Genomic DNA, 21,647 nt, shown 5'->3' on the forward strand with positions numbered 1-21,647 from the left:
TTTGTTGCCTATTGTAAAATGTAAAATATAAGAGATTAGTAAAGGAAGACTTCTTGAACAAAAAGAAATAGACTGGATATTTTTCAGAGAAGTTCTCTGCCTTTCCAAAGGTAAAATTGCTAAATATCAAATATTTATCGACCAGTTGCAGCTGTGTCTTAAGATCTCAGATTGAGCAAAAGAACAAAAATAATCAGAGAAAGGATCTTGTAGAGAGTATATACTTTTTTGTCTTTTTACTCAAACCAGGGGCCTCTAAGAAGTTTGAAGTAGTATCTAGCCGTCTCAGGCAAAGCATAACAGTGCGAATAGGATTATATAGAAGGTCTCGAGTATGGACTGTTTAGGGATGAACTCTCCAGAAATTCCCACAAACCCACAAAGCTTTTCAGATGTTTACTTGGGAGAAGCTCTGCTGGCTTGGACTGAAATGGACTAAGCAGGCACAAAGTAATGGAGGTTTTATAGATCCACAAACTCTGCTGGCAAAAAAGAAGGCTGTTAAGCCTAATGGGTTGCAGACATGTGCTCCCTTTCATGCAAAAGAAAGGAATGCCTCAGACAAAAGCCAAGCTCCCAGAAAGCTGAGCCTTGGACCACAGAGGCCTATTTAGGCATTGAAACTGAATCAGTGGGTCTACTGATTCTTGGCTACTGCATTTCAGTGGGTCTACTGATTCTTGGCTACTGCATTTCAGTGGGTCTACTGATTCTTGGCTACTGCATTTCAGAACTATTTATGCATAACTACTACCCTCTTTTTTTTCCCTTTCAGTCCTTCTGTTCACCTTACTCCATCTATACTTCTGTCTAATGTATCCTTATGAACTTTTTTCTCCATGTTTCCCAGGGACTTAAAAAAAAAAAAAAGACATTTACTGTGGTGTGGTCCTGCTGTGAGAATTTTTATTAGCTTCTGTGAGTTTGAAAAAGTTAGTTTTGGGGCTGGAGAGATGGCTTAGCGTTCAAGGGCACCGGTTCTTCTTCCAGAGGTCCTGAGTTCAATTCCCAGCAACCACATGGTGGCTCATAACTATCTTTAATGAGATCTGGTGCCCGCTTCTGGCTTGCAGGCATACATGCAGGCAGAATACTGTATACATAATAAATAAATAAATAAATTAAAAAAAGTTTTGTAAAAATATTTTCACTGAATATTGATTCTTGGTTGATAGTTTCCCCCCTTTAATTTCTTAAGGATGTTGTTTTATTGGTTTCTCATTTATGTTTCACATAGCATGGTCTTTTTTGCCTTTTTTGCTCTTAGCTACTTTTGAACAATTTTCTTGAAGATCTAAGTTATACTTAAGTGTTAAGTTAGTTTTCTCCTGTCTTACTGAGATTCTATTAACTTAATTTTATTCTCTCTTTTTATTTTCCTGTATTTTGTTTCACAGAACTTCTATGGCTTGCACTTCACTCATGTTAATTGATGTTTTCTTCTGCATTGTTTATTCTAAATCCCAGGCAGTATTTTTTCAAACTCAGAATTGTAAATCTCATTTCTATAATTATGGTCCTTTAAATTTTTCTTATCTTTTAGCCCATTCAGTCTCCTCTCTAGTTTTTTGAACATGTGGGATTCAGTTATGGTTACTTATAACAACATAACAACTGTTTTAAGGTCTTTCTCTGTGACCTTGGAGTTGTTCTGCCCAGTTCATGAACCCCAAAAGACCAAGAATAAACAGACTCCACTGTAAGTACATGAGGTTCTTTTTATTGTAAATTACAAGCTGCAGCTTGGGCCCACACCCCCCACTGCTGAAGCAGTGGGAGGCAAGAGCGCCATGCTCAGGTTAGTTAGGTGATATATAGATTCTGGTCCCTCCCAGCATGCCCAAGGCAGGGGCAATTCCTGCCTGGCAAGCATCTATTGGTCAAAATGCTACATTTTGAATTGATTGGCTATAAGAAGGTCCCCAGACCATAATGACCTGGTGTCCCTCCCTAGGGGGATGGGCCGGTTTCCTAGCAACTTTATCTCTAGTGGGTGGGGAAAGAATGCTGTAAGGTGGCCCTTCCCCTCAGGGCATTCCTGGACTTCTCCACCCACCTAGTTCAGGCCTTAATTAATAGCTGATTTTTACTTTGTTGAGGTTTGGATGTTTTTGTGCTCCTCTCAATATTCCTGATCTTTGTTCTGGGACACCGTCTAGTCACTTGGAAACAGGTTTATGGTTCTAGGCTCTGCTTTTGGGTGTTAGGTTAGAGAAGCCATTAGTATGCTACTTATTCCCACTGCTGAGGCAAGACCTACATGATGATCCAGTTTGTGAAAGTTTTTCATTGTGGCTTTGGGGAACAGGAATTACTCACTGGCTGTGTGAAGCCCAGTGCTCTCTTCCTTCTCTTCTCAGGTAGTTTTTTTTTGTGGCGTGAGTAGTCTCCTTACAGGCAGGTGCGAATCAGTGCTGTACTGAGTAGTCTAAATTTCTTGCACACCTCTGCTCTTTGTGCACATTACCCCCTGCCTCTGTTTGCACCTCTAATCACTCTGTTCTCCTTGAATTCTCAGCTGTGTTCCTTCAAGATAGGGAGTTTTATGAGCCTCTGCTTGTGTCCACTTTGCACTCCATGCCCTGGGGCCTCTCAGTGTTCATCTTTGTTTTCTATCATTTGAAAATTTGCCTTTTGTCTGGTATTTTGAAAACCATTTGAAATTCTTTTTCTCCATAATTTGATATACCTAGCTTTTATATCATTTTGGCTAGAGGCTTAAACCTTTCATCTTACCCTTCCCCTTCAAATTATTATCTTTTTAACATCCCAGCTAGTTTCTCCCTTCCTCCTCTTCTCCCAGTACCTACCCCCACTTCCTCTATGTTCCATCCCCATCCGCTCTTCTCTGTTTCTATAAATAGAAAAGGGCAGCCCTCCCTTGGATATAAACCAAACACTGAATATCATGTAGCAGTAAGACAAGGTACCTCCCTTCATATTAAGGCTGGGTGAGGCAACCCAGAAAGGCTCCTAAAACCCTTTCATTTTTAATTAACTCTTAATTATGGAAATCTCCTACATGTACAGGAACATGAAGTGGTATAGTGCATCCTCATGTATTTAGCACAGTTATCATCCTTGGGCCATTTGTGTTAGGTTCTCCCTTTTCTTTCAGTCTTTTGTCACTCTCTGCACATTAATTCAAGTAAGACCAGATTGTTTTAGTTTTAACTAATTTAGTATGTATCTTTGTTACATCCTTTAAAAGTGTAACTCATATTTTTACCACACTGAAATTTATATTCTGCAATACCTTTATTCATCTTAGTTTAGATTTCCTTACTCTTTCTAGGTTTGCCTGCTTCTCTCTTTTTAAAAATTAAGTTGTTTAAAACAAGACCCTATTACTTTATTCTAGTTACCATCCTCCTTAGTATAGCTCTGCTGTCGCCTGGACTTGATACCGTAAATGATGCCATGCCTGATTTCTCTAGCTTCTTCACATCCCCTCTCATAGCTACAGCTTTTCTCCCACTGAAGCTTTTGTTTTGTTTTTCTTAAACTCTGACTGTTGTAATATTCCTTTTTCTTTGTACCTCCCTCCCGCCACAGTCTTTTCTCTTCTCCTCTCGTTTTCAGTCTCCCTATATATCTGATGTTCGCACTCAGCACACTCTCATCTCCATCTCCTGAGAGCAATTCATAGACCTGAGCTCACACACTTGGCTTGCTGGTGCTGAAGCTTCAACGTTGCCATTTGTGCACATTCATTTGTCTACCTGAAATATCTTTATTCCGGTTTTAGTTTTTAATAGCTCTTGTTTGCTACTTTCTTGTTGTGTACGATTTATTTGTCATGCCAGAATTTGAATTTATTATGGGAAGATGCATGCTTCGTTTGAGTCTTTACAACCTTTAGAAAGTCATTTAAGTTCTTTGTATGCATCCATGTAGCTTCTTTGTAGGGTTTAGCTCAATTACTGCATGTAAGACACTCAGAATAGAATGGTACGTAAATTATCATACATTACATAATGTTTTATATTTAGAAGACTTTCATTCAGTAGACTGTGGTATTTTCAACAACTGTGGAATGTTGCATAAACGAATGAAACTGAACATTATTCATGTTTTCAAAGAAACTTATATAAATGGGAGCTATATTATTTTTCAAGCCAGCAATTGTTCATTTGTTCTTTTCATTGACTCATGAAACAGGAAATCACTAGTTCCTGTACGGTAGGCTGTGATGGAAGGTGTTGGAAAAATAGTGATAAAGCTTAACGACAAGGAATCTGCCCATATGTTGCTCACATAAATATTAATTATCACTAAAGAGAGTTCTATAAGAAAGTATGACAGAATAGAGCCAAAATAGTTTTGTTGTTCAGAACAACAATTAGTCTTCTTTTCTTAAAAAATAATTAAAATTTTCTTTTTTAAATATTAAAGGCATGCATTGAGGCATGTCTTTAATCCCAGCACTCAGGGAGGCACAGGCAGGCAGATCTCTGAGTTCAAGGCCAGCCTAGTCTACAAAGCTAGTCTAGAACAGCCAAAGCCACACAGAGAAATCCTGCCTCAAAAAATCAAAAAAAAATTATAGTATAATTGTATTAATCCCCATTTTTATTAAAAGAAAGTCTGAAGAATTTTCTCTTGCATAACAAATAATTATACCTTTATTTTATTTTTAGAAAATAGGCTACCAGTCTTTGTATCTAGCACAATAGACTTAGCTGGCAAGTTAATGCATAACAATGATAAAATTATCAGTGATTTTTTTGTTTGTTTGATTGATTGTTTTTTAGACAAGGGTTTGTCCTGGAACTCACTTTGTAGACTAGGCTGGCCTAAACTGATATCCGTCTGTCTCTGCCTCCTATGTGCTGAGATTAAAGGTATGTGTTGCCACCACCCAAATTAAGCTTATCAGTCATTGTCATTAGTCATATGAATTGGAATTTTTGGTTTCTCTGATATCAAGATTGAGATTTCTTAAAGTGTTGTTTCAGGGATTGATTGGGTTTATTATTTTATTTATTTGTGTGTATGTGTGTGTTTGTGTGTGCATATTTTTACATATTTGTGGGAGCATGTGTGAAGAGACGTTCATGTATGTTCGTGCATGTGGAGGCCTGAGGTTGACTCATCCTCAGTTGCTTTTGTACCTTATTCATTGAGATGAGATCTAGGTCAAATCCAGAGGTGGCTGACACAGGCTAGTCTTGCTAGTCAGCTTGCTCTGGGGAGAGGGAGGGGGCTGTCCCTGTCTCCATCTTCTGAGTCCGGAATTATAGGCAGTTTACCACACCCGTGGCTTTAATTGCTGGGCTATTTCCCCAGCCCTGATAAGTCATATTTAATGATTATAAAAGTCAACCAGTGTTCAAATGCCTCTAATAAATATTTGTCATAGAAGAGACTTTTTGAATAGGGAAAATTTTTTATTTTTGTTTTTATAGTTGTTTGTATTTCTGGATATATTAGGTATTAACACCACAAAAATTGGAATTGGTAAAAGCCCAAATACAACAAGAATTAGAAGCTCCAATGCGAGAACGTTTTCGGACTCTTGATGAAGTAAGTAATTAAGGAGAATAACTCCATTCATTGTCATATCTCCATGAAAAGCATCCTTCATTTACCCAAATCCTCTTCATGGCAGTCCCTGCAGTGGTCTCTGGGATGTCATAGTGTTGGCTTCCATTATCTCTTTGTTCTCTTTTCTTTCATCTAGGTTGGTCTCCTGATGTTTGTTTGATGTTGAAGAAATGGTGTGATTCAAGAGTCTTTGCCTCAGTGCTATATCTGCTTTGGATATATATATGTATATATATCTCACTATATCACTTTTGGCTGACTCCTTAATCTCTTGTAAATATGCCAAAATGTTGCTTTTTCACTAAGCCTACTTTGACCACTTCCTGTCCCATTTCCCCAGTTATCATTACAGCCTGCTTTCCTCCCACTACTTAAACTTGTGGATTTTACTTCCCCCTCTATTTAACTTCTTCTGTATTACCTGTTATCTTCTAATGTGCTAATTTGCTTAATTACTGTGACTTTTGTTTAGTACTTTTAGAATGGAAGTTGCATGAAAGGAAGAACTTGTTTTTTGTTGACAAGTTCCTAAGAACAGTTTCTAATATACAGTAGGTGAAATGATATTTGTCAAGTGGAAGGGTGTATTTCATGCATACTGGATTTGCTACTTCCCCTGTTGCTTTTGTAAACTATCCCAACAAAAGAAAGCAACTTAGAGAAGGAAGTGACTTTGGCTTACAGTTGAAGGCCCCATCCATCATAGAGGGAAGCCATGGTGGTAGGGTTCCGAGGTAGCTGACCTCCCTGAATCTACGACCAGGAAGCAGAACACAATGAATACTTGTGCTAAGCTCCCTTTCTCCTTTTTATTCAGCCCAGGCCCCAGCATGTTGAACACCTCACTTACAGTCGGCCTTCCCACTGCAGTCGGCCAGTCCTCAACTGCCTAGTCCCCACAGGTGCTCACAGAAGCTAGCCAGATTTAGATAATCCTTCAGAGGTATGCTTGGAGGTGTTCTCCTAGATGACTGTCAAGTGGGCCATCAATAAGAACCATCACACAACCTCAAAAAGAAAAATACTTTGTATTTTTACTGTGTGTTGAGACCAGATTTCTTATATTATTAAATCTTTAATAAAGATGACAGGAAAAGAGTGCAGAGAAGTGAATTAGGTACTGTCCTAGACATTTTATATGCTAACTTTTAAAAACATATATCAGATCTTATATATATGAATCATTATTGTTCTCATCAAAACGGACCCCTTTGGGAGATTGGAGTAGTCTAAAAATACTGCCATTGTGCAGGAATGCTTAGAAAAATCCTCTTTTGTAATGGTTTATTAATTGATAACCCTGATTTTTTTACATTATGCTTGTAGCAGCAATGTATCCTAATGGCAGGGTATCTGTCGTGCTTTGAGTATAGATTGAATTTTTGTAAGATTACTCATACCAAAGGTATGTTAAAGTTAAATAAGAACAGGTTTTAAAATCATGGTGTGTATTTCATGTAACATCAGTATCCCCATTTTCTTATTTATAAATTGGTTTAGAAATATTTCAGCTACAAAATTATTAAATTGTATTATTTCAGGAGCCTTACTTTTATTATTGCTTTGTTTCTTGGTACTTATTGAAACAGAATCTTCCATACCTGAGTGCTCTGTTGCCTAAGTTTCTTGTTAAGGATTGAGAGTGCCAATAGCTTTTATAGATTGTTAGGTGGCAAGATTAGAGCACCCTAGGTGTTTCTGTAGGTTAGGAGAGATGGAATGCTATATATTCTTCAGACTAGTATATTTGATTAAAGCTTAGGTTAGTATACCGAGTGTCCAAATAACCTTTTTCTACTTTGAGTGTATCTTGCTTGACTTTCAGATAGGGATAGCTTATACTTTGCTATACTTGTTACAGTCTAGCTGTAATTTGAAAGACATGCTACATTCTTAGCTAATACATTCAGGGGTGGTGTCTTGTGTTATACATCTGTTCTTACAGTGAGAACCAGACAAAACATTACTTGCGTGGTAATTTTATTGGTACATTCCAAGGAGGGTAGTTGTAATCTTTTCCATTTTTCATGGGTAAAAGTATATGTATGTGGTATGCATGATGTTTGTGTGCCCTTGCATGTGGTTGGGTGGGCACATGTGGGTGGGTGGGCACATGTTTAAGTGCATGCGTGGAGACCAGAGTTGATGTCAGGCGCCCATTACTCTTCACCTTTTTCATGAGGCAGGTCCTCTATTTGAACCCAGAGTTCACTGATTCAGCTTGTCTAGCTAATGTGCTCACAGGCCCCTCTCCCTGCCTTCCAGTAACTGCAGTTACTAGCAGGCTGCCAGGTCCATCAGGCATTTACATTGCTGCTAGGATTCAGAACCTTTGAGCAGGAGGCATTATAACTGCTGAGCCAGCACTCTTGCTCTCATTTGTGTTTCTGTTAAGCTTATTTTTTCCTTTCAGAATGGCTGTTAATATAACAAAAACTTATACTGTCCAGGGATTTTTGGAGAGGGTACAAATTTCACTTACAAATTTTTCATGCATTACAATCTCTTCGTAATTTAGGAAGTGGAAAAGTATAGAGCTGAATATAATAAGCTTCGCTATGAGCATACATTTCTCAAGTCAGAATTTGAACACCAGAAAGAAGAGTTTACTCGTATTTCAGAAGAAGAAAAAATGAAATATGAATCAGAGGTAAGTAATTAGTTATACTGGTTTATTTGCGATTGTTTTAAGTCCCAAATTAAAGTTGATTTTGTAATTATGTTTTATTAATTAGTGAAGTAGTTGTTTTCCTTTGTTCTTTGCAGCAATTTCTTGTGAGTGATTTTCTTTGGTTTTCTTTGATTTTCTTTTTATTTCATTTGTTCTATTTTGTCCTAGCCAATTGAAATAGATCCATCACACAGTGTCATGCTGCCCATAGCCACACAGAGAAGTTTCTTTATAAATATTCCTTAGGTGATTCCTTATTTAGTACTGTCCTCTCTATTTAGGACCAAGCTAGGTAGCTCGAGTTTAAGCCTTTGTACCTTGTTGCTGCTGCTATAAGCCATCGCCCTCTTCTTCACTGTTATTTTTTATTTTTTTGACACCACAGCTGCAGCTTTCTCAGGTCCCTGCAGCACATGTTCCTCTTTTCACCTCTGCTTTCGGCAGTCGTATTACTCATTTTATAATTTGTCTTGTACTTTTACTAAAACTATTTTTTTGTCTTCATTATCTTACTTTTTGAAGTTTTTTTTTAATGATAGGAGACAAGTAAAATTCTAACATTCATAAAACTAGGCTGATGTTTATAGTAGTGAGCTTCATACTATATATAAATAACTGCATGTTATTTATATCATTGTGTTTATTTGGAATTAAAATAATCTTACTGTCCTTTACCAGTTACCAATTATTTGTAGTGTTTTAGCCATGGCAAAAGCTAAGACCACAGTATTTGGCTTAGACTGATTTATTCTTATCAGTGAACAGTTTCTTGGTTGTTCCATTAAAAAAACAAAACAAAACAAAACAAAACAAACAAACAAAAAAAAACCCCCAAAACTCTAACATCTTGATAATTTGAGCCTTTTAGCATAATAGTCTTTGAACATTATGGATATTTAAGATGGGTTTCACATTTAGCTTTATTTTTTTTTCACAGTTTTAAATGCTTTATTTAGGTATAATTTTAACAGTAAGATAAGAAAAGACATTCATTTGAAATTTAGGAAGCTGAGTCACAAGCAAATTGTCAAAAAATTCACAGTCATCAGTTAGCTTAACAATTGTATGTGGATATCCCAACATTCATATCTCAGCTCACATTTTAGAAATTTGTGTTTGAAGTTATCAAAGATTTGAGCTTATCACTGTGATTAGTCATCATCCCATGGCTTCAGTTTTGTTAAGAGTGCAGTTCATAGCCTACCGCAGAAAGCATCTGAAAGACTACCTAGCAGTGCTCCAAAGTAGATACTAAGACTCACAACCAAACCTTCGGCAGAGTGCAGGGAATCATATGAAAGAAGGGGAGTTTGATGTGGAAAGGATAGGAGCTCCACAAGGACCAAATGTATCTGGGCACAGGGTCTTTTCTGAGATGGACACTCAACCAAAGTCCATGAGAGGACAAAACCTAGAATCTCTGCTTGGATGTGACCCGTGATAGCGCAGTAATCAATTGGTTTCCCATAGTAAGGGGAACAAGGACTATTTCTAACAGGAACTCTTTGACCTCCCCACCTCCCAAGGGAGGAGCAATACTGTTAGGCCACAGAGGAGGACTTTGCAGCCAGTCCTGAAAATACCTGACAAAAGGGAGTCATATGAAAGGGGAGGAGGTCCTCCCCTATTAGTGGACTTGGAAAGGGGCAGGGAGGAGATGAGGGTGGGAGGGTGGGATTGGGGAGGGAATGAGGGGTACAGCTGGGATACAGAATTAACAAAATGTAACTAATGAGAAAAATAAAATTATGGAGAAGAAAAAAAAAAAAACAAAAAACCTCTAAGTCAGGTTCCTGGAGTCTCGGGATCCGGGATGAGCCTCCAAAACGCCCCAAGTTCATGACTACTAGAAGACCAGGAACAGACTCTGTTGTAAATACATGAGGTGTTTATTTATTTATTTATTTATTTATTTATTTATTAGTTGGATACACGCTTGAACATGGGACGCAAACTCCCTGTGGAAACAGGAGAGGAATGTGGCCCCGAGGTCTAGGGGAACAAAGTTTTATAGGGCAAAACCACAAGCAGGGACTTACATGCTTTGGTATTACATGATTGGGTAAAGGAAACTGACTTTTGAAATGATTGGTTCACTTTAGGCACCAAAACTACAAACAGTTCTGGCCTGGTCATGTGGGGTGGTTTCCTAGCAACTGTATAACTAGCAGGCAGGGGAAAGATTGCATTAAGTTAGTTTCTTTTTCCAGGTGGCTGGGGCTTTACATTTTTTGGTCACTCAGTCTCAGAAAAGACCCCTCTGCCCATCCCCCTGAAGGGGGAGCAGCCTTACCAGGCCATGAGGAAGACAATGCAGCCAGTCCTGATGAGACCTGATAGACTAGGGTCAGATGGAAGGAAAGGAGGACCTCTCCTATCAGTGGACTGGGGGAGGGGCACAGAAGAAGAAGAAGAAGAAGAAGAAGAAGAAGAAGAAGACGACGACGACAGAGGGAGGGTGGGATTGGGAGGAGAAGAGGGAGGGGGGTACATCTCAGATGCAAAGTGAATAAACTGTAATTAATAAAAAATAAATAAATTAAAAATGTAAAAAAAAAAAGAGTGCAGTTCATTATATTATTTAATTATTATATTTAATTGTAAAGGGCTTCATACAGATCTGTGAGTGTGACAAGCTTAATGGTCTGTTATGAAGAATGATACAGGTTTTCACCTTGCAGTGTAAATCATCCCTGTTAATCCCTGTGTTGAGTAAAATGAGATAGCTCATGTAGAAAGTTTTCGTTGCCTGGATAGATGATCAGAATGGTTGGGACATTCTTCTAAAAGTCAAAGCATAATGTGGGCTCTAGCTCTCTCCAATTTTATGAAGGCTGAGAAAGGAATTTGTGTTAGTTGTCTTCCTATTGTAACAAATTCACTAGCATAACTAATTTATGAAGAGAAAAGTTATTTTGTCTAAACGTTTTGGAGGTTTCAGTTTGTGATTGATAAATTCCCTTTGCTTTAGGCTTAATAGCCACACATTATTGTGGAGGCAACCCTGGCAGAACATCTGGTTCACTTCAAAGCTGGTAGGAAAAAGAAAAAGGAAGAGGAAGGTCTGAGGCCGCCTTTGAGGCCACGCTGCCATTAGAGGAAGACCACCTAGCTAGTGGCACCTGAGATAGTGCCTCCATCTTAAAACTTTTACTAACTCCCAATAACTCTAAAGTAAGGAATAAGCCTTTTACATATTTGTCTTGGGGAAAAGTTTGCAGATCTAAACTATAGTTGTTAAGCTATAGAAAAACGCTAGCAGAATTTGGTTTATAAGATTTAAAGTAAGATTCTCCGAGTTGGAAGTCAACCTGGCCAGCCAGGGCTACGAAGTGAGAACCTTGTAGACAGATTTAAGGAAAGAGGCCGTCTGTGTAACATAGAAGCTGAAGGTTAAGCAGTAAGGTGTCTAGAAGCCCTAGCCAGCTAAAATGATGGTGGCTACAGCAAATAACAGACTTCTACAGAAGTGAAGCTTCTTTCTGTTGGATGAAAATGCTGTTTAGCATCTTGAAGAGAAATCAGTGCCTGGCATCAAAGAACAAACCTACTTTCTAGTTTAGGGCAAATAAGCTGGTGAAAGTAAGGGGAAACCAATATTCATTTGCCATTCTCAAAATTCTAAGGCCCTTAAGGATTAGATTGGAATTTGTTCTGTCTGTGCCCTGTAAGGGAATACTGGAACCTAGATGGCAATATACCAGTATACATGATTTACTGAGTACATTAAGCTTGTTGTTGACCTACTGCTTAGATAAAAGGATTCCTTTCTATATCTTAACTATCATCCCTGTTAATCAAATATCCATTAGTAGTCTTGGAAGGAGGAATGGTTTGGGCTTTCAAGTTGTATTATTTAAGAAATATACTTCACAAAGCTATAATTTTTTAAAAGATCTATATCTGTCTATTTTATGTGCATAGGTGTTTTTTGCCTGTATGTCTATCTATCTGGAGGTGTCAGATCTTTTGGAATTGGAATTACAGAGTTACAGACAGTTGTAAACTGTCATGTAGGTACTGGGAATTGAACCCCTGTTCTTTGAAAAACAGCCAGTGCTCCTAACCGCTGAGCCATCTCCAACCTCAAAGCTATAATTTCTATAGATAATAATTCCTTTGATGAAACTGGGTAGAAAAATCAGAAACCTTATGGAAGTAATTCTCCATTTGAGTGCCAGTAAGAACATTTTTTATTCATAGGAGGAGATTAAAATAACAACATTAATAGGAATTTGGGAATTGAATAGTCCTTGTGGATGACTGAGTGTTTCAGGACTGCAGGGATGGAGTCACTGCAGAGGTGACACAACTCATGCAAGTACTCAAAGCAGAACTTGAAGGTGTGACTCAGTTTTTGTAATTTCACAATAAAACTTGAGTAGCAAAAGAATTGCTTCTTATGTATAACTAAAGAAGGTTCCTGCTGCTCTGTGGTGGGGATTGAACCTCTTGCAAGAAACGTTAACACTGCCTCTGAGTTACAGCTTCAGCCTAAGAAGGTAGTTCTTGAAGTGGAGTGGGTCTCATGGCAATAAAAGATTTACAATATTGTATCAACTTAGTTGGTGAAGCAGTGGTAGGGTATGAGAGATTGATCCCAACTTTTAATGTTCTTCTGTAGGTAAGCTATCATATAACTTAACATGTTATAGAAACATCCTTCATGAAAGGAGTCAATTGATGTGGATAATTTCATTATTGCCTCATTTTAAGACATTACCACAACCCCCAACCATTAGCAATCAGCATCTTAATCAGGCACTAGCCATAAACATTGATTAGTGTCTTATGAAAATGTTGTAAGTGGTTAATATTTACTATTGGTTTATCTTCTAGTAAAGCTTGCTGCTAATCTTAAACAGCTGTAAAACCAAATCACCACACAGAGACTGGGCTTTTAGTTAACCTAGAACACAATGCTGGGCAATATTTACTCCCTCCTAAACCTCCAAGCCCTCAGTTTCCTAACATTTAGATTTCCCACATTATACTTGCTTTTTGTGAAATCTTAGGTCTGGTTCATGCTCCACGTCCTCCAAGATCTCTCCTTTAGCTCTGCTTTTCTCGCTCTCCTCTTGCCCCTTCTCCTCCCACTCATCTCCTGCCTTCTGGTTCCTCCCCTCTTTCCTGTCTTCTGGCTCCTCCCTGCTCAACATGTGTCTAGTTGCTTTATTTTGTCCTGTTTACACAAGAGTTGAGACAGGATGCTTAGAACGAGTATCACAATGCAATATCTGGATTGAAACCAGAGAGTTGGGAGTGGGGTGGGGGAGAAATCAGTATTTGAATGAACAAGTGTAAGGTGTATTCATTAAAAAAAACATTATATCAACATGAAAAATTATGATTCACATAAGGATAATTGTTGACAGTTTTTAGCAATGTATTATGTTTCAGTAACATAACACACACACTAGTTTTTTTTTAATTTTATTTACATTGGTGTTCTGCCTTCATGTATATCTGTGTAAGGGTATCAGATCCCCTTGTACTGAAATTTCAGATAGTTGTAAATTGCCATGTGGGTGTTGAAATTTGAACCGAGGTCCTGGAACTCACTCTGTAGACTAGGCTGGCCTCACATTCAGATTTGCCTGTCAAGTGCTATGGTATTAAAGATGTGTACCACCACCACCTGGCTGAAAAAAATTTTTCAATGTAGTGAGAAACTAAAAATAACTGTGAGACCTACTGTACAGGAATTATTTGCTTTACTTCACTGTACTGAAATTGAACTTAATAGATATTTCTAATGTTTGACTGTAATTTAATTTTCTTGCATTATCTAAAGACTCATACAATATTATGCTTTTAAGCTATTCAGATAAAAGCAACTGACTATTCCTTAGTGTGTTCCTTCTTGGCAAAAATTCTTTAGGAAGTTTTAAAAATTATTTCTGTATTTTATGTATCTGAATGTTTTCCGTGCATGTATGTATGTGTACCACTTGAATGCCCTTTGTGTTTGCAGAGGTCAGTAGATGGTGCTAGATCCCCTGGAACTGTAGTTACACATAGTTGAGGGCCACCTCTGGGTGAGGAGAACTCAACTCCTGTCTGCTGGAGGAACAACAAATGCTTTAAACTACTATGCCATCTTTCCATCCCCCTTTGGAAGTTTTTGAAGATTTTTATGAGGACTTCAGGAATTCACATATTCTCATTTGTAGAACTAAAAGGAATTCATGAACTAAACATAGATGTCTTTAGTTTTATGAAAAAATGTTATGCTTTCTCAATATATATTTGGCTGTAAGTCTGAAAACTTCATAAGGATGAAGTGCTAAAGCTGCATATATAGTCATTACTCTGATTTGGGGAATTGGAGTTTAGAATTGGGAGAGGCCATGACATTGCACTTGTAGGACAGAGTGTGAGAGAACACTAGTTTCTTGTATGGTAGCTCCTGAGTTTTTAGTTGATTGCTAGTTAGTGCCTATGTATGAGGAAGCTACATAAAGCCAGAGAAGGAATGAAAATGGAACTGGTCCAAATTTATCTTTACATCAGCCAGCCAGGATGGAAAATCCTGTAATGCATGAGACATTAAGTCAACTGTAGACTAAATGCTCTTCTGGTTCTAATGGGTATGCAAGTGAGACTTGAAAAGATCAAATATTTGAAAACATACTAACTGTATCCCAGGACAAAGATTCAAAAAAAAATTATAAAGGAAGTCAAAGGACTTAGCCCTAAAAGAATAAACTCAGGGTCTGGCATCCAGTGGAAAACAACTGGCAGCTAAGAATTGATTTTATATTTAATGAAGATCTGTGCCAGTCCTATAGTATTTACCAGAAAGTATAATAGTGCTTTCTCAATCATCCTATAGGACCAACATCGTCCTAATGCAACGACAGTTCCTCTGAGTAGTAAGGTACTCCCACACTCTGGCCTGGTGTTGTAGATGGCGATGCAGGGTGCCAGGCAGTGGTGAGATGCTCTGCCATTACCTGCTTGCCTTTCATCAGAGGCGGATAGTGTAGTGCAAGCATTACCATGTTGCAGTGATAGGGAGGTGCCTGCACTTTCCTTGCAACCGTAATTTCTTAAGAAGCAAACTAAAATAACATTTTTAGACTGTTTTCAAGATTCAATTAAAAATCATTTGTCTCATATCAAAACCAAGAAAGTTCTAAAACTAAATAGCAATCGATGCCAATACTGAAATGACAAATACTATACTTGATCGTTATCTGACAATAAAGGATTTAATTTAAAAAACACTAAGCTGGGCATGATGATACATGCTTATAATCACTCAGGAGGCTGAGTCAGGGTGATTAAGAGTTTGAGGGGAGAGGCTGGGCTCAGTGGGTAAGAGAGTGTACTGCTCTTATCAAAAACCTGAGTCTGGTCCCCAGGAACCATATGGGTGGATCACTACTGCCTGTGACTCCAGCTCCATGGGACTCGACACCTTCTTTTGGCCTTTGTGGACCAGGACCTGTATTCCAATGCACATATCCACACACAGACACATACCTATACACATAATTAATTATTTATTTAGCCGGGTGCAATAGTGCTCACCTGTAGTCCCAGGACTCGTAGAGGCAGAGATCTCTGTGAGTTCAAGGCTGGCCTGGTCTACAAAGCGTGTCCAGGACAGCCAGAGCTACACAAAGAAATCCCCTCTCGAAGACTACCTAGTTCAAAGCCATCCTGGCCTATGTAGTGTTATCTTGTTTCAAACAAATGAAACAAAAGAATTAGAAGGACATTGTTTACAGAGAGGTAAGAGTGACAACATTCTTAAAAGGCACAGGATATATAGAAGTAGCTTTAAAATACTGACAATCATAACCCAAGTGCTTGATTGTAGAGCCTGTTTGCTTACCTGTCTCTCTGTGCCACACCGTAAAAGCAATAAAAACAAAGATGGATAGAGCAGTTAGGTACACTGCCTTTTCTTATGTGTGCCTCCAGAATTGGAGTAATACTATTGTCCTTTGAAAAAGAAGCCAGCTACTCTAGGTAATCCCTGACGTGCTTCTGTCCATTTCTTCTACTTAACCTTTTAGAAAAGCAAAATTGGTTAATACCAAACATTGTCTTACCTGTCAGGCAAGTTTTTATTCTAGAAGAGAATAAAGTAAATGTGAATGTAACTGCAGTACAGGCAGATTTGAATAGATGTCAAAGAAGAGAAATTAGAGAAAGACCTTTGGAAATTGAGAGGAAGAAGTAAGATCAAAACAAATGAAGGACATCAAGGAAAATGACATGTGAATCTGATTAAAAGAGGAAGAAAAAGGAAGAGCTGAGGATGTGTCCAAAATCTGTGCTCAGATGAATGAGCCAGGGGTGTTGCTATGGCAGTGATTGAATATAATAATCTCCTCAGCTGTACAGGTTTTGTGTTTGCATCTCTGCTGAGCTGTACATATCTTTACTACCCAAATAGTGCTGGATGCAAAGTACTTAGTATCTACTATGCAAATGATTAATGAGTTTAGTAATTAGAAAACAGTGGTCACCAGTTTGGGTAGGAAAGGCTTTTGATAGTGAATTCTGGTTGAGGAATTATAGATACAGAATCTAATCTTGACTGTCACTTGTTGTCATTGCTTCAGCTACCATTGCTAGTGGCATACAGGGGCCTCTCAAGTATTAGCTGTGTGGCCTTGTATTTAAAATGGGCACTGCAAAAGCACTGCTGACTTTGCATCCTGCTTGAGGGCACCGTTGTCTCTAAACCTCTGTTGTTCCTCGTCCTCATCTAGGTGAGCTGCCTGACCACTAACAATAGCATATTAAAACTTTGCAGTTGAGGGTGTAGCTTAGTGATAAAGTGCTACTTTACCAAGTTCATGTTCCTGCGTTCAGGCCCCACTACTGTCCAAACAAAATGTGTGTTTGAGTTATCTTATACAAATGTTAAACAGAATCTTAAAAACAACCCAGTGTTGGGCTAGAGAGATGATTCAGTGGTTAAGGTCACTGGGTTCAATTCCTAGGACCCACATAGCAGCTCACAACCGTGACTCCTTTCCTAGGGGATCCAACACCCTCACACAGATATACATGCAGGCAGAACACCAATATATATAAAATACAAATCAATAAATTACTAAAAATTACCTAGCCCAAGCCCTTCATTTAAACTGAAGCTGGGATAAAAGTAATGACTTACCAGGGTGTCCCAAGAAACCCTAAAGCAATATAGGCTAGCACCATTGCCCTTGATTGCCTTCTAGATCTTGAAAGGAAGGCCCCATTGCTGAAGACACCACATGTTTTTGTCACAGGCCTTGAGGAATCAGGCGGGAACTGACCTGGAAGGCTCTTCCCTAAGGACTAACTCTCATGGTATTTTAAGGTACTCTGCAAGCTGACAAGGGATAAAAGTAATCAACAGTCCTACTCAGCTGTAAAGCCTGTGAACCACAATAACCTCTGTCCTGGCAGGATACCACAACAGTGCAATAGTTCCACTTACATCCTGGGGAAACCAGCAGTTGTCTAATTGGACTTGATGGCCTCTTAATATGGGTGAACACATGCCTGGTTCTGTAAGCCCAGCCAAGACCCCATGGAAAGATTATAGACCCTAGAGGGGACCCAATACTGATATCTTTCTAAATTAAGGTAGCTTTCAACTATTCTAAATACTTATTTTTAGGCCCATAGCGAAGTATCTCTCTTATCCTTCATCAAAGAAGCTCCTTCTGTAGGAGATGGAGGATGCTTCAGAGATCAAAACTGGTCAAAATGTAGAGTATGTAACTAGGGTGCACAGCCCTGGTTGGAACATCTACAGCACAGTCTGCACCTAAAGCTCACAGAGCATCATAGAATAGGGGCCGGAAAAGTTGTAAGAGGCAGAACCAGGACAATTGCTGTGAGAAATTCTAGACATATCAGGGGTGCTGCATCCATGAACTCCCAACAATAGATTCCCTGCATAACAGTATACCACTCAACATGCCAGAGTAGATGTGGGAAACTTTCTCAAGGCTCCACCTTTAAATGAACTGTAAGCAGTCAGTGGCTGCTGAAGGAGAGAGAATCTGTTTTCTCCAGATATAGTAGACCTCTGGTAAGTTCCCAATTCTAAGTGGTCAGTCCTGCAAACATGTTCATATGGGCAGCAGTATCTGGACTCAGTAGGGTATGTGTGTATGTGTCTTTATACCTACAATTTTCATAGAAACAATAATTAGAAAAGGAGGTCATGAGTTTGAGAGAGTATAAGGGAGAACACAGGAGTTGGAGAGGAGATAAGGAGGAATGAAAATGATGTAACTAACAATGTGTTTATGTATGAAATTCTTAAAAAGTTAAAAATAATGTGACTTAATTCAAAGTCATATAGTTAGTTGAAGAAAGAAAAAAGTGAAGAATAAATGTAGCCCAAGAACAAACCTGAGGGAGAATTGTTCTACATAGAAGATGGGGGACGGAACAGGAGAGAGAGCAATTAGTTGTGCTCTTTTCTGTGTATTTGGGGGAAAAAGGGCACAGTGCTGGTGGGGTCTTGTGCAGACTAAGGGAGTCGTACATCACTGAGCCCTTACTTGGACTTTGAATGTTTACCTTTATGGATGAGTTTTATTTTCTGGAAAAAATATGTTTACATGCTGAGTATCTCCATCTTTATGTCCTGGTAATATCTTTTATATCCATCATGTACAAAGTCAAACTTAAAATCCCTAAATTGTAGTGCTGAATAAGATCAGAGAGAGAGCCTCCCTTGGCAATTTGAAGATGAGGAAACAGGCTGTGGGAAGCCTCATAGTTTTTGCTTCATTGAGAGCTCTACCAGCTTTCTTTATGTTCCAGAGATTTTCTTTAGAATCCTTTTGACTTAGACTGAGCCTTTAGTGTTCATTTTGGCTAGATACAGCCATTTGTCTTGTATTTGTAGTGATTCAATTGAATAATAAGGGTAACCCCAATATAGAGGAGGAAATAGAGAATTGCTGACAAAGCTAGGTAGAACACTGATGTATTTTGGTCAAGGCCCTGGGTTCAATACCTGAAACCACACAGAAGAAAATAAAAATTAAAATGAAAAAGGAAATAAGAGTTAACAGTAGATGTGATGATAAGTTATAAAAATCTAGGAGGGTCACCAAAGGGGTTGAAGTTCTATTCTCAGTGCTTGGTCCCTTAATCTTCAGCAGCAAGGGGCCTCCGAAATGCTTCAGGTGCTAAGAAACCACTTGGAACCCACTCAGTTTGTAGGCATGTGGCACCTGGCAAGGAAAGTTGTTATGAAAAAGACTACTACCTATATCTTGCCTCTTTGAGTTCCTCAGCGACTGTAATATACCCTGAAATAGTAAACATGAGAAATAAGACCTGGGCTATAATTACAGTTAGGACTTTAATAAGCGTGGCTATCACTTGCAAAGTTTATTGACTGCATTTGTATTTATTTATTCAGATTTTGTGTGAATTAGTTGCTTTCAAACAGATGATTTATTAGCCTATACATAGCCAAAGAATTAACTGTCATGCAAGGAGAAATTTAGGAGTGGTCATTGAATTGGCCTTGCATGAATTCCTATCATGAGCTTGTGAAGTTTATTATTTTAAATAATTATTTTATAGTAGTATTTACAATTTTGAATTTTAGTCAGCAACTGATTAAGCCCTGTGCCATACACTGGGGGGAGAGAGGGAAAATAGGACACCCTCCTTGCCCTTAAAATTGAGTCATGCTGAGTACAGAGTGAAGAACGTGACATTTTAGAGTTTTTTCCTTTTTACTTCATTTCCACACCTGAGCTTTCATGTTGTGCAATTTTCAATTTTAATTTACTGACTTGTAAAGCATGTTCATGACTGAAAATTCAATAATTTAGAGCTTGTATGCTTCCTCTCAAATTGTTAGGTTGCACGACTGGAGAAGGATAAAGATGAACTACATAACCAGCTGCTTAGTGTTGATCCCACAAGAGACAGCAAACGAGTGGAGCAACTTGTTCGAGAAAAAACCCATTTGCTTCAAAAACTGAAAGGTTTAGAGACTGAAGTAGCAGAATTAAGGGCTGAGAAAGAGAATTCTGGTGCTCAGGTAGAAAATGTCCAAAGAATACAGGTGAGGCAGTTGGCTGAGATGCAGGCTACACTCAGATCCTTGGAGGTAAGGTTTTAATTGCTTCCCGATTGAGTATGGCATGCATTTTAAAAGTGCACTTGACACGCCTTTGGTTTTTAGAACATGAATACATGCTTACTGATCTCATGCTGACATTTGTATGCTCCCAAGTGTGCATGTGAAGAACGCTTTTCATTTGTCAGCAGTGGCTGTGCCACTACATTTATGATGGGATATTCGTTCTTTGGGAGACTTCATCTAAGTGAAATGACTTAAGTTTTAAAATGTCACAGAGCATTTCCCTCAAAATTTCAAGACTACAGTCATCTGAAAACAGTAATTATTTTGCAATCATAAATTCCTTATACAAGAATTTCTAATCTTAAAATCATAAATCCTATTTGAGCAGACATAGTATATTACACATAGCTTACAACAGCTTCCAGCCAGGGTGATAAAGTTAGCTGGTTACTAATGCATACAAATCCTTATGGAATTATTTCCCTGAGTTCATTAGAGAAAGAACAGTGCTTCCAGAGCCATCCTGGGACTTCTGGAGGAATAACTTACAAAAACTTGGTTCTATCGTGTTCACATATGCTTATACCTCTAGTTCCTGAGGTCTAAGATGGAGCAGAGATACTAGTTTTTGTTTTCATTTATTTTGGTGAGAGTTGGTTTTTCCTCCTTTGGGATAGTTTGAGAATAATTGAGCTTGACGAAAACTATAGGTATATTGTTTGTAGTTCATATCCAATTTCAAACTATGAAATGAGTTGGGCGCAGTGGCATAAGCCTTTAATCCCAGCGCTTAGGGAGGCAGAGGCAGATGGATCAGTGTGAGTCTGAGGCCTGGTCTACAAAGTGAGTCCAGGACAACCAAGGTTACACAGAGAAACCCTGTCTCAAAAAGACAAAAAAACAATACAAAAAAACCCAAGGTGTCAAAATATGAAATAATGATGGGCTGTCAGCTTGTACGTGGAATATGTTAGTAACTTTGGAAGAGTAGAAGTCACTCTTTTGGGTTGGGGGAGGGTGAAGTTTTTGTCAGTACTAGTTGATTTCCAGAATTAAAATTTTCAGCATTATTGGACCTTAGACATAAGCCAATTTACACTGAGATAGTTTAAGTTATCATTTTGCAGTCCTTAATATATTTGCACAGTTATAGAGTAAGAGGGTTATTTGCAGTTGAATATAGTGTATGGTTCCAATGTGAATTTTGACCAAGGACATCTAGAGTGATTATTTTCAGGATCAGTTGAATGATGACAAAAGACAGATGGCTCATTTGTGACATTTTTCAGAAGAGACTTTCATTTTTATCATTTGTCAAATAAAATGAAATAAATACATGACAGCAAATATTTTCTC

General features: G+C 38.4%; 1 protein-coding gene across 3 annotated transcripts in view; it reads left to right on the forward strand.

Annotated features, from left to right (window-relative positions):
• The window catches only part of Cep83 (centrosomal protein 83), a 104,824-nt gene that overhangs the window by 34,793 nt on the left and 48,384 nt on the right, over positions 1–21,647 (forward strand). For 2 of the 3 annotated variants that reach the window (XM_021645391.2, XM_060377940.1), the window contains 3 exons: positions 5,434–5,526; positions 8,066–8,197; positions 20,064–20,315. In XM_021645391.2, coding sequence (XP_021501066.1) covers positions 5,434–5,526; positions 8,066–8,197; positions 20,064–20,315 — 477 coding nt within the window. The remainder of the gene's footprint in view (positions 1–5,433; positions 5,527–8,065; positions 8,198–20,063; positions 20,316–21,647) is intronic. The other variant, XM_021645392.2, reaches the window with a different exon arrangement.

This window comes from Meriones unguiculatus, chromosome 2, assembly GCF_030254825.1.
Source record: "Meriones unguiculatus strain TT.TT164.6M chromosome 2, Bangor_MerUng_6.1, whole genome shotgun sequence".
In the NCBI taxonomy this organism is placed as follows: Eukaryota; Metazoa; Chordata; class Mammalia; order Rodentia; family Muridae; genus Meriones; species Meriones unguiculatus.